General features: G+C 42.0%; 1 protein-coding gene across 2 annotated transcripts in view; it reads left to right on the top strand.

Annotated features, from left to right (window-relative positions):
* The first annotated feature begins 4,076 nt into the window (after positions 1-4,076).
* The window catches only part of LOC135245129 (polypeptide N-acetylgalactosaminyltransferase 2-like), a 47,913-nt gene continuing 39,221 nt past the window's right edge, over positions 4,077-12,768 (top strand). The window contains exon 1 of one of the 2 annotated variants that reach the window (XM_064317986.1): positions 4,077-4,425. In XM_064317986.1, coding sequence (XP_064174056.1) covers positions 4,330-4,425 — 96 coding nt within the window. In that variant the 5' untranslated portion in view covers positions 4,077-4,329. The remainder of the gene's footprint in view (positions 4,426-12,768) is intronic. The other variant, XM_064317985.1, reaches the window with a different exon arrangement.

The following is a 12,768-nucleotide window of genomic DNA, read 5'->3' as shown; positions in this document are numbered from 1 at the left end:
GCAGGTTGAGTGTGTCCCTGGAGACGAGAGGCCACCCTTACTCCCAGAATGCAGTGTAATTTATACATTTGCATCTAAATCCGCCAACCACCAAAACAGTCTGGGTCCCTTTCCAGTGGCAGCTCATTTATTTAATTAGACTGATAATTTAATTAGTGTAAATGGGAATTGCCAACCTTGTACCCCCGAGCAGCTGTTGGCTGGAAGGAAAAAAATACAAAAGCAATAAAGCCTACAGAACCACTTCAGGACGGAGAGTGTGGAAGATGGATAGTAATCTATTAACGATGAAGGAGGGGCCAAGCATCGTTTTTCTCCCACTCTTAACTTCCCATCTCACTGTCCCTCTTTAAATGCCCCCTCAATGCCCCTCTAATTGCCCCTTTGTAACTGCCCCTCTCCCATGTCTAAATAAATCCACTCTAATCCAGACTGGATGTTCAGCTGCAGTAGGCAGCATAAGACACTTCCACATGAGCTGTGTTTTGACAGCTACATATTTCATAATTGGGCTTGATGAGTCATTGCTTCACCGCAGCTGATTCCATATTTATATCCAGAATTATAATGAGAAAAGTAAAAGTATGCATTGGCAGGCTTACAATAATAGTTTTCTTTCATTCTTTTGTCAAGAATGAAATGTGTATCAAGCAAAACCTCTCATCAGCAACAAGAATTGAGAGGCCAGAGTACAATTTGCCAAAAAAAAAAAATACAGGCGAGCCAGATGAGTTCTAGAACAAAGTTTTTTGTACAGACAAGACCAAAATAAACTTTTACCAAAGGGATGGAAAGCTGAAAGTGTGGAGAAAGAAAGGAACAGCTCATGACCTAAAAAACTCCCTGCATCTGTGAAATGTGGAGGAGGTAATGTCAAGGTTTGGGCATGTAAGACTGCTTTTGGAACAGGCTCACTCGTCTTTATTGATGATGTAATGGAGGGTGGCAGCAGTAGAATAACTTCTGAAGTCGACTGGCAGATTTTGTCTGACCATGTATAAAAAAATTCCTCCAACCTCATCAGCCGGCACTACATCCTGCTGGAAGACAATGACCCCAAACACTGCCTATGCAACCAAACCATTCATCAGTGGAAAAAAAGGACTGGTCAAGACAGTCACCTGATTTTAATCTAATTGAGTGTGCATTTCACTTGAAGAGGATGAGAACAGAAATCCTGAGTGTGCATTTGCTGTACATGCAGTACAGTCCATAAGTATTGGGACAGTGACACATTTTTTGTTTGCCTCTGTACTCCAACACATTGGATTTGAAATGAAATTATGAATATGAGGTTAAAGTGCAGACTTAGTTTTCATTTGAGGAAATGTATGTCCGTATGTAGGGATTACTGCCCTTTTTATAAAGTTCACTCAATTTATGGGATCAAAAGTTATTTAACAACAATTGACTGCTCAGCTGTTTCTTGGCCAGCTGTGTGTTGTTGCATTATTAATTCACGCACAAAAAGCTAACAAGGCCAAGAGTTGATAGAATGCAAGGGATTTGCAATCAAGCACTAAATACGATGATTATTTAAGATTGTTAATTTGTCCAATTGCTTTTGGTCCTCTAAAATAGGGGAACTGTATAAAAAGGCAGTAATTCCTACATGGATCACCTGATATGGATGTAAATGCCCTCAAATGGAAGCAGATCTGCACTTTAACCTCATATTCATTGTTTCATTTCAAATCCAATATGCTGGAGTACAGATCTAAAACAACAAAAATTGTGTCTCTGACCAAATACTTACGGACTCCACTATATATTAGTTAATCTGTTATGCAGTAGTTCAGGATTGCTGCCAGTCAGGGCCTTGCAGCCATGAAAGCAGAGGGAGGACATTTCATACTGGCCTGCTTCCAGTCTGTGGTCTCAGCACTGCAATTTATTGAACCCCAGATCAATATTAGTTTGTCGGTATCAATATTTATGAAATTACATTGATGTTACTGCACTCATTTAACCTCTTGTTTTGCATAATTAATAATGGAAGTCTATTGTAATACGGGTTTGCTGTCATTGGAACAACACCATTTCCATACAACATCTCTGCAATAAGGACACTGATCTATTAATAAACCATACTGGTGATATGAAGGTTATATATTAATTTTGGTTGTATGATAATGTTCGTATTTTGGTTGTATAGTAAAGGCCATATTTATTTTGGTTATATCTTGATGATATATTTAGATGGAGCTCTTAAGTATTTCTTTGCGTGATCCTGTTTAATTCGTAAGTAAGCTTGCCCCACTGAAGACCCTTAAAGCCTGCGTGTCGTTAAATCCTTCTTTTGATCGATGAGGCAAGCCTCCATCCTTCTGCCGGCACTATCCCCCCGACTCCCCTTCTTCTCTAATTGCCTATATCTGGCCTCTGATTCTCCTAGACGTCTGCTGCCTCTCCTTATGCGTTTCCCCCTTTACCAATCAACTGCACTCTTAAGCTCTGAGGTGCAAAACAATGTGAATGAGTTTAAAATGCCATGGCAGACGCTGGCTGCCTAATTCCCCAGGAGAACTGAATCGCACAACTCCACTGCGTTAAAAATGGCAGGCCTCTTCTGATACAAATGCACCTGCGTTTCAGCCAACAGAAGAACCCGGCAGAGGATATGGTAAATTAGGAAAAACCGAAAATTGTACTTGTCATCTGTTATATTAGGCATCTATATTGATAGTTTCATTTGTTTTTAATTATTGAGAACACAACCTTATTTCACGATTCCTTAACAAAACACGCGAATTCTATAATCTACCGCTCTCCCTCCCCTCCTGTCATTATTCATTTTTAAAATGACTGATCACATGTAAATAACGTAAATGTATACGCAAATTCACAGTATCTTAGTTATAGATGTTGGCTCATTGGTACTCTATTTTTGCAGCTATTGTGGATCACCTAGTATAGGTCAAACAGCCAGAAAGGATTGCAAGACATTCTGGAGTGTGATGACAGCATAAGAGCGGTGAGATAATTGTTTAAAGCAGTGAAATCGCTCGTTGAGAATAGGCTATATATTTTAATTGGGAAATAAATCTCTAACGTGAATCTTGTATCTTAATACTCTAGCCTAATGTATGGAAAGTTGATGCATTTCAGCTGCAGTGCTCCTTGAGCGGTCGGCAAGATTAAATATGGGTCGTATTCATCATACACAAGGCGCAGGGTTCTGATTTTCACTTATTGGACGTCGGATAAGATCTTTTTTAAATCCTTCTTGAGCTGCCCTTATCCAAATTAGCTTCAAAGCTCCGTTGCGGTTTTGTATGGGTCAGTCACAGACGGTAAAGCCCTTTTGTTTCCCCTAATTGAAAGAAGAAATGTGAAATATTCACGTCCATGTCCTTGCTGAAATTAAACGCGAATCGGACACAAGTTGAGAAATGTAAGATTGGGATAGAAAGGTTGTTTCTGGTGTTCATTGGCCAGTAGGGGGACCCTTGAGCCAACTAGAAAGACAATGTCCCAGTGCTGTGATGGGGACATTGTACAGCTTAAAATGGTTTCTTTCATATGGAAAAAGTCCCGACTCACCGTGGTCATTCAGTGTATATGCCTACCATTCCAATCATTTCAGAGAGTAGGATGTAAAATGAAGCGTGCCACGGGGAAATTCCCACTGCCCCTCCACAGTTGTGTAGCTTCAGCTAGAAAAGCTTATTTATTCACCAGTAACCTCAAAAGGAGTCATTTTTAAAATCTTTTTTCTAAAGGAGAACTTATTCTCAACTGCCTCCCTGGTTTTATAAATGTAGACCTAAAATAAACTCGAATTTCGTTGTGCCATTGTGTTTAAAGCAGTTTTGTCAGAGCAGTTTATCTTAAAGGATCACTTTTTAAAAGCCAGATATGAATGGGGTGACAGATTTGCTTGAAATGTAGGCAAGAATTATTCGAACCGAAACTCCGAGGACGAACAGGCAATAATGTATCTTGCGCTCCACATTAATGTGAAACTATGTTCATTCGTCGTCCAAACGGGAGCTTAAAAACAGTGTCCTTTACCTCCTAATGGGTGACTGCCAAAACCGAGCCAAACGTAGGCTACGAACCTGGGGAGCTTAGCCTAAACCCGGCCGCCCCTTTCCCCAGCCAGCACCCCTCCTCCGGCGACATCTCTGCGGGCTGTGATTGGACCACAGCGGGTTACCCTTTCCCCTCTAACCCGGTGATGTTGACTATTTCCTGCTCATTCTGCTGGAACTACAGCCGCGCTGAGCGCAGTAGGATTTCGCTCACAGGACGCTGCCCGCATCTCCGATATCTGAGACTCTCAAAGCCGCTAAAACTCACATACAATTTCTCATCAGATTTACAGCCATGCGAAAAAAGTCCAGGATACTACTGTGCTTTGCCGTTCTTTGGGTGCTTGGCATCGCTTACTATTTCTATTCGGGGACAACCTTGAGTCGAAAGGTAGGATTTGTCTCCTTTTTTCTGATGTTAAGGTAGACAGTTAAGCGAGAACAGGAATTCAGGTCACAGCTGATTTTTCTAAATTGAGACTTTGGGAGTTTTTTGGAATTTAGAAACAATGCGTTATGAGAATACCTTATTTCGCCGCCTAAGAATCCAATGGCTTGTTTATATGTTAATTATTGTGACGTCTTTATTTGCTTTTAAAATGACTGAAATGCAAATGTGGTTGTCTTTAATTCGTATATCAGTTCTAGCCTGTGCAGTCAACGATCAGCCTCATTCTCCAACTCGCTTGGATGATAACACAAATGCATTTAAAGTCCTTCATCAAATCCGGCATTTAATTTGGCTCCTATAACTGTCTTTGCCTCCAGCAACTATAGTCGTCGCAGGCTGTTTGCTCTATAGTCTAAAATATGCAGTTGCGATTACATTGTATTTCGTTCACTATGAGAAATGTGCTGTCCTTTCATGCTCGTAGTTCCTTTCTGGAATTAAAAATGGAGATCATTTCAAATAAATTCAGCTTTGTGCTTTGTAAGGAAACGTTGAGGACGATAACAAGTACCCGGCGCCGAACTGCGTTCCGTCCAGCGTTCGCTGCCTATTTCTCATGCTGTAGCCTAGTCGATAGGCTACTTATCAGTTTCTCGCCGATGAAATGTTTCTGGTTTTTACTTTTTTCAGATCAGTTACAATTTCTACAGGCATTTAATTTTCTGAAATATGCGCTCTGATGTCATCTTTTGAGGGTAATCCCCGAGTGCATTTAATGTTGAGTTGGCTATAGCTACCGCGAGATTTTCACGCAAAGAAACAGATTTGCTGTTCAATTTCACGGAGCCAGAAGAATCGACACGTCTCTCTTTCCTGTATTGAAATTCCTTTTGTGTCCGTGTCTCCCCTGCCATACACACCAATCCTTTGGTTGTAGTAGCGTATACCTATGGCGCTCTCCGTCAGGACATCACTGCGCTGAAGTAACGTCGGCTATGTGTAGCCTCTGCAACAAATAATTTAGTTGCGATTTCACAGTGACTTCAATAAATTAAAAAATATGAATGAGTCAACTGAGTCAGACGCTACATTTTCACTCTCGTAGATGCTTCCGTCGTTTTCTCTGAAAATTCCCACTAATCGTGAATGGTGTTTAAGTTTGTCATTTTGATATTTTGTCCCTTCCTGGTTCAGAAATGGCACCAGGTAGCCTACCTACTGGTTGAAAATGTTAGTATGTACATTCCTGTTTGACTACGTGTGTTTATATCAGTGGAGGTCTAGCCTATCTTGTCGCCACTTTGCGCTCGGGGGGATGCTCTGGCTTTTCTGTTCCCAGCTTCTCATCTGTCTGAGATTTATGGGCCCAGTCGAAATACCTTAACGCGCGGGGATGCTGATTTGATCAACAAAGCCCCAATCTCCATTAAACGCAGATATCATGGATTAATTTTCTGTTTCCTTGGCACGTTTCAAACTCTGCGTTGTGCACCAGGGTTGATCACGGATCCCTCATTGGAGAAGAGAAATACAACCAGCCAGCCAATCTCTGGGCAGAAACGGGAAGATTAAACAATGCGCCAAGTATTGAGGTTCGAGAGGGTGGTTAGGGTTACAAGAGCTTTCAGCATTCTGGTTATTTTGGAGAAATTTAAAATCCCTCCACCTTTAAATGATCCCACCTAAAAGTTTCTAGTTGAATAGTCACAATGCGTATTCCTTGGGTAGCAATAAGCCACCCCCCCCCCCCACCCCTCAATATGGAGTATTGACAAACCAGGGGTTGTGAACAGAAATTATGGGTGTTTTGTTTATATTCTTGTGATTGCTCATCAATAATTTTTGGTCTAATACAGGGCTTAAACCACTACCATCCTTGTTCAAAATGGTTTCCTGTGTTCAGGTTGTGTATGGGGTGTCAGGCAAACATAAGTCAGTAAGACAGTGTAGGTTAAATCAGCTCCCAACAGGTTAAGTCCTAAGGATTTGTGCTCGTCGGAAACGCTCAGCATCAGGAGGTCAGGTAAGGAGTGTGTGCATCATAAGCCGCTGTTAGGGTGAGCTTCTGCCATGCTTTGAGGATGCATCGGTCCCAGCTCGAAGCTTCAGAAAGCCGGATCCTTAGTTTGTCTTCTACCCCTGAACACAGTCAGTTAAGGTCTGTGAAGGTCCTGTTCAAGCTCAGCGTAGCTCAGCCACTGCAGAAGCACCATGCCCAGCTGAGGATTTAAACACAAACACATACACCTCCCTGTGCAGCTTTGAGTCCACTCTGAATGGGAAAATATGTACATGTAGGCTCTGTGGTTGCTAGACGATAAAAGCGCTTTCATCACTTGACAGAAAAATGTATGTGGTCATGAGAGGATGATGTTGGTATCATGAGCATGTGGTTTTGGCACAGTGAATGCCATCTGCCACTGTCCTCTTCATTGGGTTTGGTTGTGTCCCAAAGCTGTCAGCACGTGCGCTCAAGTAACACAGCTCTGTTTGATGTAGTTCTTTGATACTATGGCAACGCCTATTATTTTTGGTCACGTGGTTTTTTACATTTATTTTTTCTGTTATTAACTCTTAATAAATGGCTGTCAAAAATATCACAGCTTCCAGGCCTCCTTTACTTTTGGAAAAAGGGTTGTTTTGGTACAGTGCAGGTAGCTGCTTTATGGGATTATCGTTCTGGAGGAGCTCTCAGCACTGAAGATGCATTGTGGGATTGTAGTTCTGAAGGAGCTCATGGCAGAGTGAGAAGTTCTAAACAAAATTAGAGGTGCAGCAGCAATATGAAGATAAGGAGAGAGTCCTATCAAAGACCATGTTTTCTTCTGTGAAATGTGTGATGTTTAAGAAAATATCATAAAAGAAACTCTAAAAACACAGGAAGCCGGAAATGGTAACTGAGCAGAGATCCATTCCATCTCATGGCGTCATTTCTCTGACCTGGTCGTAGTGTTTGAGTCCATTATGTGGTTACTCGTTGGGCTGTCTGGTGCATTCCAAGGCCCTGCATGAAGGGGATGGCTTTGGCACCACTGTGTGAAAAGTCTGACTTCTGGTCCACTTTGAACACACTGGTCAATTTTGGCCTCTTTGACATGGGTAGATGAATTTTCAAGGGTGTAATGAACATAGCAGATATAATAAAGATAAAAGAGAAGCTTCTCTGTAGTGGCAGGGGAAGGGATTTTCTTTTTTTAACTGGGGAAACTGCACAGTTGGATGTAGGGGGAGGGGTAATGGGGGTGGGGAATGTGCTTTTCTGTGATTTTTGGAAGAGAATATATTCCTCTGCATCTTTTGAAAAACCTGCTACTAGTTGGGAAGTTTCTTTTCATGTTCGGTGGGTTGGAGTATCTTCCACTGACCCCTGGAATGAAGGCATGGGGGTAGTCGCATGTAAGCTCGATTCTAAAGCACATAATAGTCCCTCAGTGTTTTGATTTTAGCATTCAGTCTTCAGAGGATTTCATGGCGCGAGCGCTTGCTGTAAAAGGGTTTGCATTGGCAGACTGCCAGAAATCCTGTGCCTAATTCTGGAAAAAGGTGATGGGGCATTTAATCTTTTATCTTTCTGGAACAAGCAGCAACTTTCTCATTTGGCGCTGGTGCTTCAGTAACAATGCGTACACTGACGCTGTAACAGCTTAGGGTAACAGGAGTAGCAGTAACCCTGTGATGCAGTAGCCCTGTGATAATGTGCAGTTACACTAATGACACAGGAACCAAAAGGACTCAGTACCAATAATGACACAGTAACCCTGTGATGATACACAGTGACTCTAATGACCCGCAGACACAAATAACACAGTGGCTCTAATGACACAGTAACAGCAATGACACAGAAACCCTGCGAGGGTACACAGTGACTCGAATGATGCAGGCATCCTGTAATGATACACAGTGACTCTAATGACACAGTAACTCTAATGATGCAGTAACCCTCTGATGACACACAGTAACTCTAGTGGCACAGTGACGCAAATGACACAGTAACTCCAGTGACACCGTGACCCTGTGCCTGAATGCAAATGCCCTTGCTGAGCAGATGCCTTTGTGCGGATTCTGATGATGCAGCCGTAAATTCAGCAGACCTGTGATCTGCAGCTGAAAGGGCAAATGAATGGCAGGAGGGGGTCAGAAATGAGGGGAAAAGTGATGCTTTCTGTGAGCAACTCATTCACCTCCCACCCCAACCACCCCCCCACCTTTGCCATTTGAGCCTCTCTGGACACATTGCTGTTATCCTTGGCCTCCTGGCTCTTACTAACTTTTCTTATTTTGGAGTTTAGAAGATGCAGCTGCTGACGAATGATGGATGAGGCTGTAGTGTAACTACCACACTTCATTACATGATGTCACAGAGCACCACTGACAAGGTGCTTTCTGTGGAGAATAGAATGGAAAAGCAACAATTCTCACCAATCATAGACCAGGTTACCATATTTAATATGACAGAGCTTAGAACACCCATCTGCTTTCTGCCACATCACACACACACACACACACACACTGTTGTAAAAAGTGTGCTGCCACGGAAACAGGACCTGCATTTAAATTGTAAGGTGAAATTCCAAAGCTGTTGGCAGCCCAGGTAATGCATGTGTTTATGAGGCCGTAAATGTAAGCGGGTGGTGCAGTGGTTAGCTCTGTCTGTGCAGATGAAAGAGGTGACCGTCCCCTTTGGAGAAGTACAGAGGAAGAGACTGGGGTAGCTCACCTACCACACACTTCTGAAGCTAATTACAGACCTCAGATGGTACGACCGTTATGCCGGTAAATTGGTACACATTGGCTTTGCTGGCAGGCATTTCAGAAAGGTTAGTACAAGGACCAGGCCTCTTCACTTAAACAGAAATCCACAAATTTTTTAAAATTTTTTAAAATTTCTTTTGTTCATGAAACCTTTTTTTCCTGAAAAACCATTTTTGGCAGCATGTGCCTGCGAGGAAAGGGGGCCTTAAATAAAGGGGAGTTTAAATAAAACCTTTGAGCACGGCTGATCAAACCCTTTGGACTGTTAAATTTGTTCGCTAAGATGTTTTATCACGGTGGCTCTATATGTGTTCTGAGGTATTAGATGTTGTGTAAGATATAACAGGTTTATCAAGACATATTGCCACAGAAAATGAAACCACTCTGGTGATTGGAATGGGGGGGGACTCAATTGTTGATTATTTTGAATCCCTGTGTACTGACACAGACATGGCCAGGATCACGTAAGTAGTGATTTGCAGTAGTCGTTTGCAGAAATGGCCGAAAGTAAATGATCTTTACCATAATCATAACCATCTGTGAATAGCTTTAATTTCAGATACTTTTCTTTAAGGTTATTAAATTTTCAGGCAAACAGGCTTGCGCTTAAGGTTTTTTCTAATGTATTTTAGATTTTCTGGATGGATGCTCGCATCCCCAACGGGGGTTCTTGTGTAAAAATCCAGAAAAACCTTAAGTTGCAAAGAATAACACTGCGCAGACTGAACAGAAACTCAGGCTGTTCAAACCTGACTTTCCAGGGCACATTACATACCCCCCCCAGATGACAGATGCAGGAAGGAGCTCATAAATGAGTCTCTGAGCTGTGTGCATTCAGTCTGTAACTCTAAATGTTATAAATGATAAACCATAATGAGGGGAAAGGGAATTATTCATGGTCTAGTGGCATTCGCAGGAATTTGAAAAAGAGGCTTTATCTTGATGGTAAAACTGATGAAAACTTAACCTTGCATGTCTGGAAACTTTTAATTAAAAATAAATAAGTAAATATATGTATTTATTTTACTGTGTGCTATCAGTGGTGTTTTGCACATAGGTGAGCATATTGAAACCATAAGGTTCTCTGGGGTGGTTATCTACTGAAACGTGCATTAGGCTACACAAGCAAGAATCTCCACAGCGGCGAATGGGATAGGAGGTGGTAGTTGCTTACCCAGCAGAGCGGCCTTGTTCAAAGACCTCAGACGATGAACTGTGGTCCCAGACGTCCCCACGGCATGAATGCACGCCTTCACATCAATCTGCATGGTGGCTGGCACAGCTACGCTCTGCTCTCATTTGCCCAAGTTGCCCCTGGCTATGCTCCAGAAACAGCCCAGTGAATATTGTGCTTTATTCCACCCCAGTTAATTGTTTCTCCTCCCTATTGTCTATCGGACCACTGGCTCTCTTTTGAGAACACAGAGGTAGGGAGTAACTACTAGGACAAACACTGCCTTTGATCAAAGAGACTGTTAAATAGTGGCATGTCTGTTTAATACTATTATTGCTTGTGTTTTTCTCTTGTCACATGCGCATGTCTGTGCACGCAGCTATTCACAAAGTGAGAGTTGTGCTTGTAGCACAGCGCCCGAACGTCATGCTTTTCCAGTGTTGCCTCAATAGTTGTGTGTCATGTCATCTACCAGGGTCATGCAGTATCTTTTCTGGGTCATGACTGTGATGACTTGTGGTTATGAAAGGTAAGAGTTTGTGATAATGATGGTTATACAGACCAAAGATGACTGGTGGCAGGCCCGGGGTCAGTTATGACATGTCATTTCTGTTTAATTTCATCTGAACCACTAAGAACAGTATCTGCGCTTTAGCCTCTGTACTCAAAGCAGGCCCTCTATATATAGTAAAAACAGTAATAGTGAAAAATGGCCACATAAACTGAAATTGCTTGAATTCAGCTTGTGATCACAATGAGAGAAGGTGCAGATGTATTAGCCCTTTCTTTCCTTATTTGAACATACTGGCAAGGCATGGTTAGTCACGAGGTGCCAGGCTCACTATGTAATGTCTTCTATTTTTGAAAGTTCCCACCCAAAGGTACATCAAATTGCAGACTTTTTAAGCAAATCCTCTACAGTATTTCACGAGGGGAAAAAACGAAACAAATCAAAAATGGGGTGGTGTCCGCCCACACAGTCTGTCCATAGTCCTATGATAGTGCTAGAGGCAGTACAAATAGTAATCCGCTGCTATTCTCGAAGGTTTGTACTGATCTGGATAGTATTACTGATCTGGATAGCTGTAGCATTTAGCAAAGCTGTATATTAGTTAGTTTAAATGCATGAAATGCAGCGAGCTCTGTTTCTCGGGTTGTATCAGCTTGAGTGCATCCTGCAGAACTGATCAAATACAGGAAGTTAGAAACAGAGTCCTATAGGCTGTTATTTAGTGGCCAGTTCTTTCCTGAAAGAGCCTCAGATTTTACCAGAGTGCGATGAAGGAAGAAAGAAAGAAATTCCCTTTTCAGCATCGCATTATTCTTCTAAATGGTCTTTATGGTGAAGGTTTTCATTCCATGTAGGTGTGTGGGATGAGATTGAAGTACACCTTCAGAACCTCTTTTTCTCCCCCTGACCGCACTTAAAGCACCCTTTTAATGGCAGGTCTCCTGGTCTGCAGTGCAGTGACTCTTTTTTTCCCACAAAATTCACATTTACGTCAATGCAGAAAAAAAACCTCAGCTATGGACACAATTCGTGGAAGAGATTTGGTTTTATGTAACCTATAGAGTGGGTACATTCAAATTCCTTAGGCTATAGACATATTGTATATACAGTTTGTAACTTTCATCATGGTTATGTAATGTCTGCGGAACAATCATGTTTTTCTTGGACAGGAACGATTCCAGTCCTGTTCTACTTCAGCACACACATGTACCTCTGCTGTAGTTTTAGCAGTTTGTCTGCCTTTCCAGACATGTCTGTTTCGATGCCATCAGATAATGAACATATGAACAGTTGGTGAATGGAAGTGAAAAAGAAAAGAAATGGAGATGTTTTGTTTCCCTCCTGGGGAACAGTGTGTGTCATGTGGCAGGATAAAGAGTGTTTGCTTGTGTGTGGGTATATTAAACCTGCTAGGTTTCGATACTTTTTGTACAGCTTTTCATGTATTTAAATATGTGTGGCCACAAATGTGAAGTTGGAAGCTTAACAACTGAATGCACATTTTTGTTCTCCTCTGCTCAATGCAAGGCTGGTATCAGAAATATTTTTTCATAAAGTATTGAATGGGTTTGGTAGGAAGGTGGTGGTAATGGACAATCCTTTAACCTTGAAAGCAGTGTGTGTGTGACGCATGGTCCCTTTCTCAATACAGAGAACGTGCGTGTTGTGTGAGGAACCAAGAGCGCCCATCTCGACTTCCAGATTCAGGACCCACCCAGAGCAATGAATTTACAACGTCAAAGGCAGAAAAATTCACAAAGACCTTTAATAATTAATTTGTGCTGATTGCTCCCCTCTACTCTGGTTCCCATTAGATAATATACCCACAAACTGCAATGCTTATGAGCCTAGTAAGACTAGTTAACTTACACTTTTGTAAATGTTGCATGGCCGAGTGCATGGTATG

The sequence above is a fragment of the Anguilla rostrata genome, chromosome 18, assembly GCF_018555375.3.
Source record: "Anguilla rostrata isolate EN2019 chromosome 18, ASM1855537v3, whole genome shotgun sequence".
Taxonomy (NCBI): Eukaryota; Metazoa; Chordata; class Actinopteri; order Anguilliformes; family Anguillidae; genus Anguilla; species Anguilla rostrata.
Note: the sequence above shows the minus strand (reverse complement) of the source record. Positions and strands in the feature narration are given on the sequence as shown.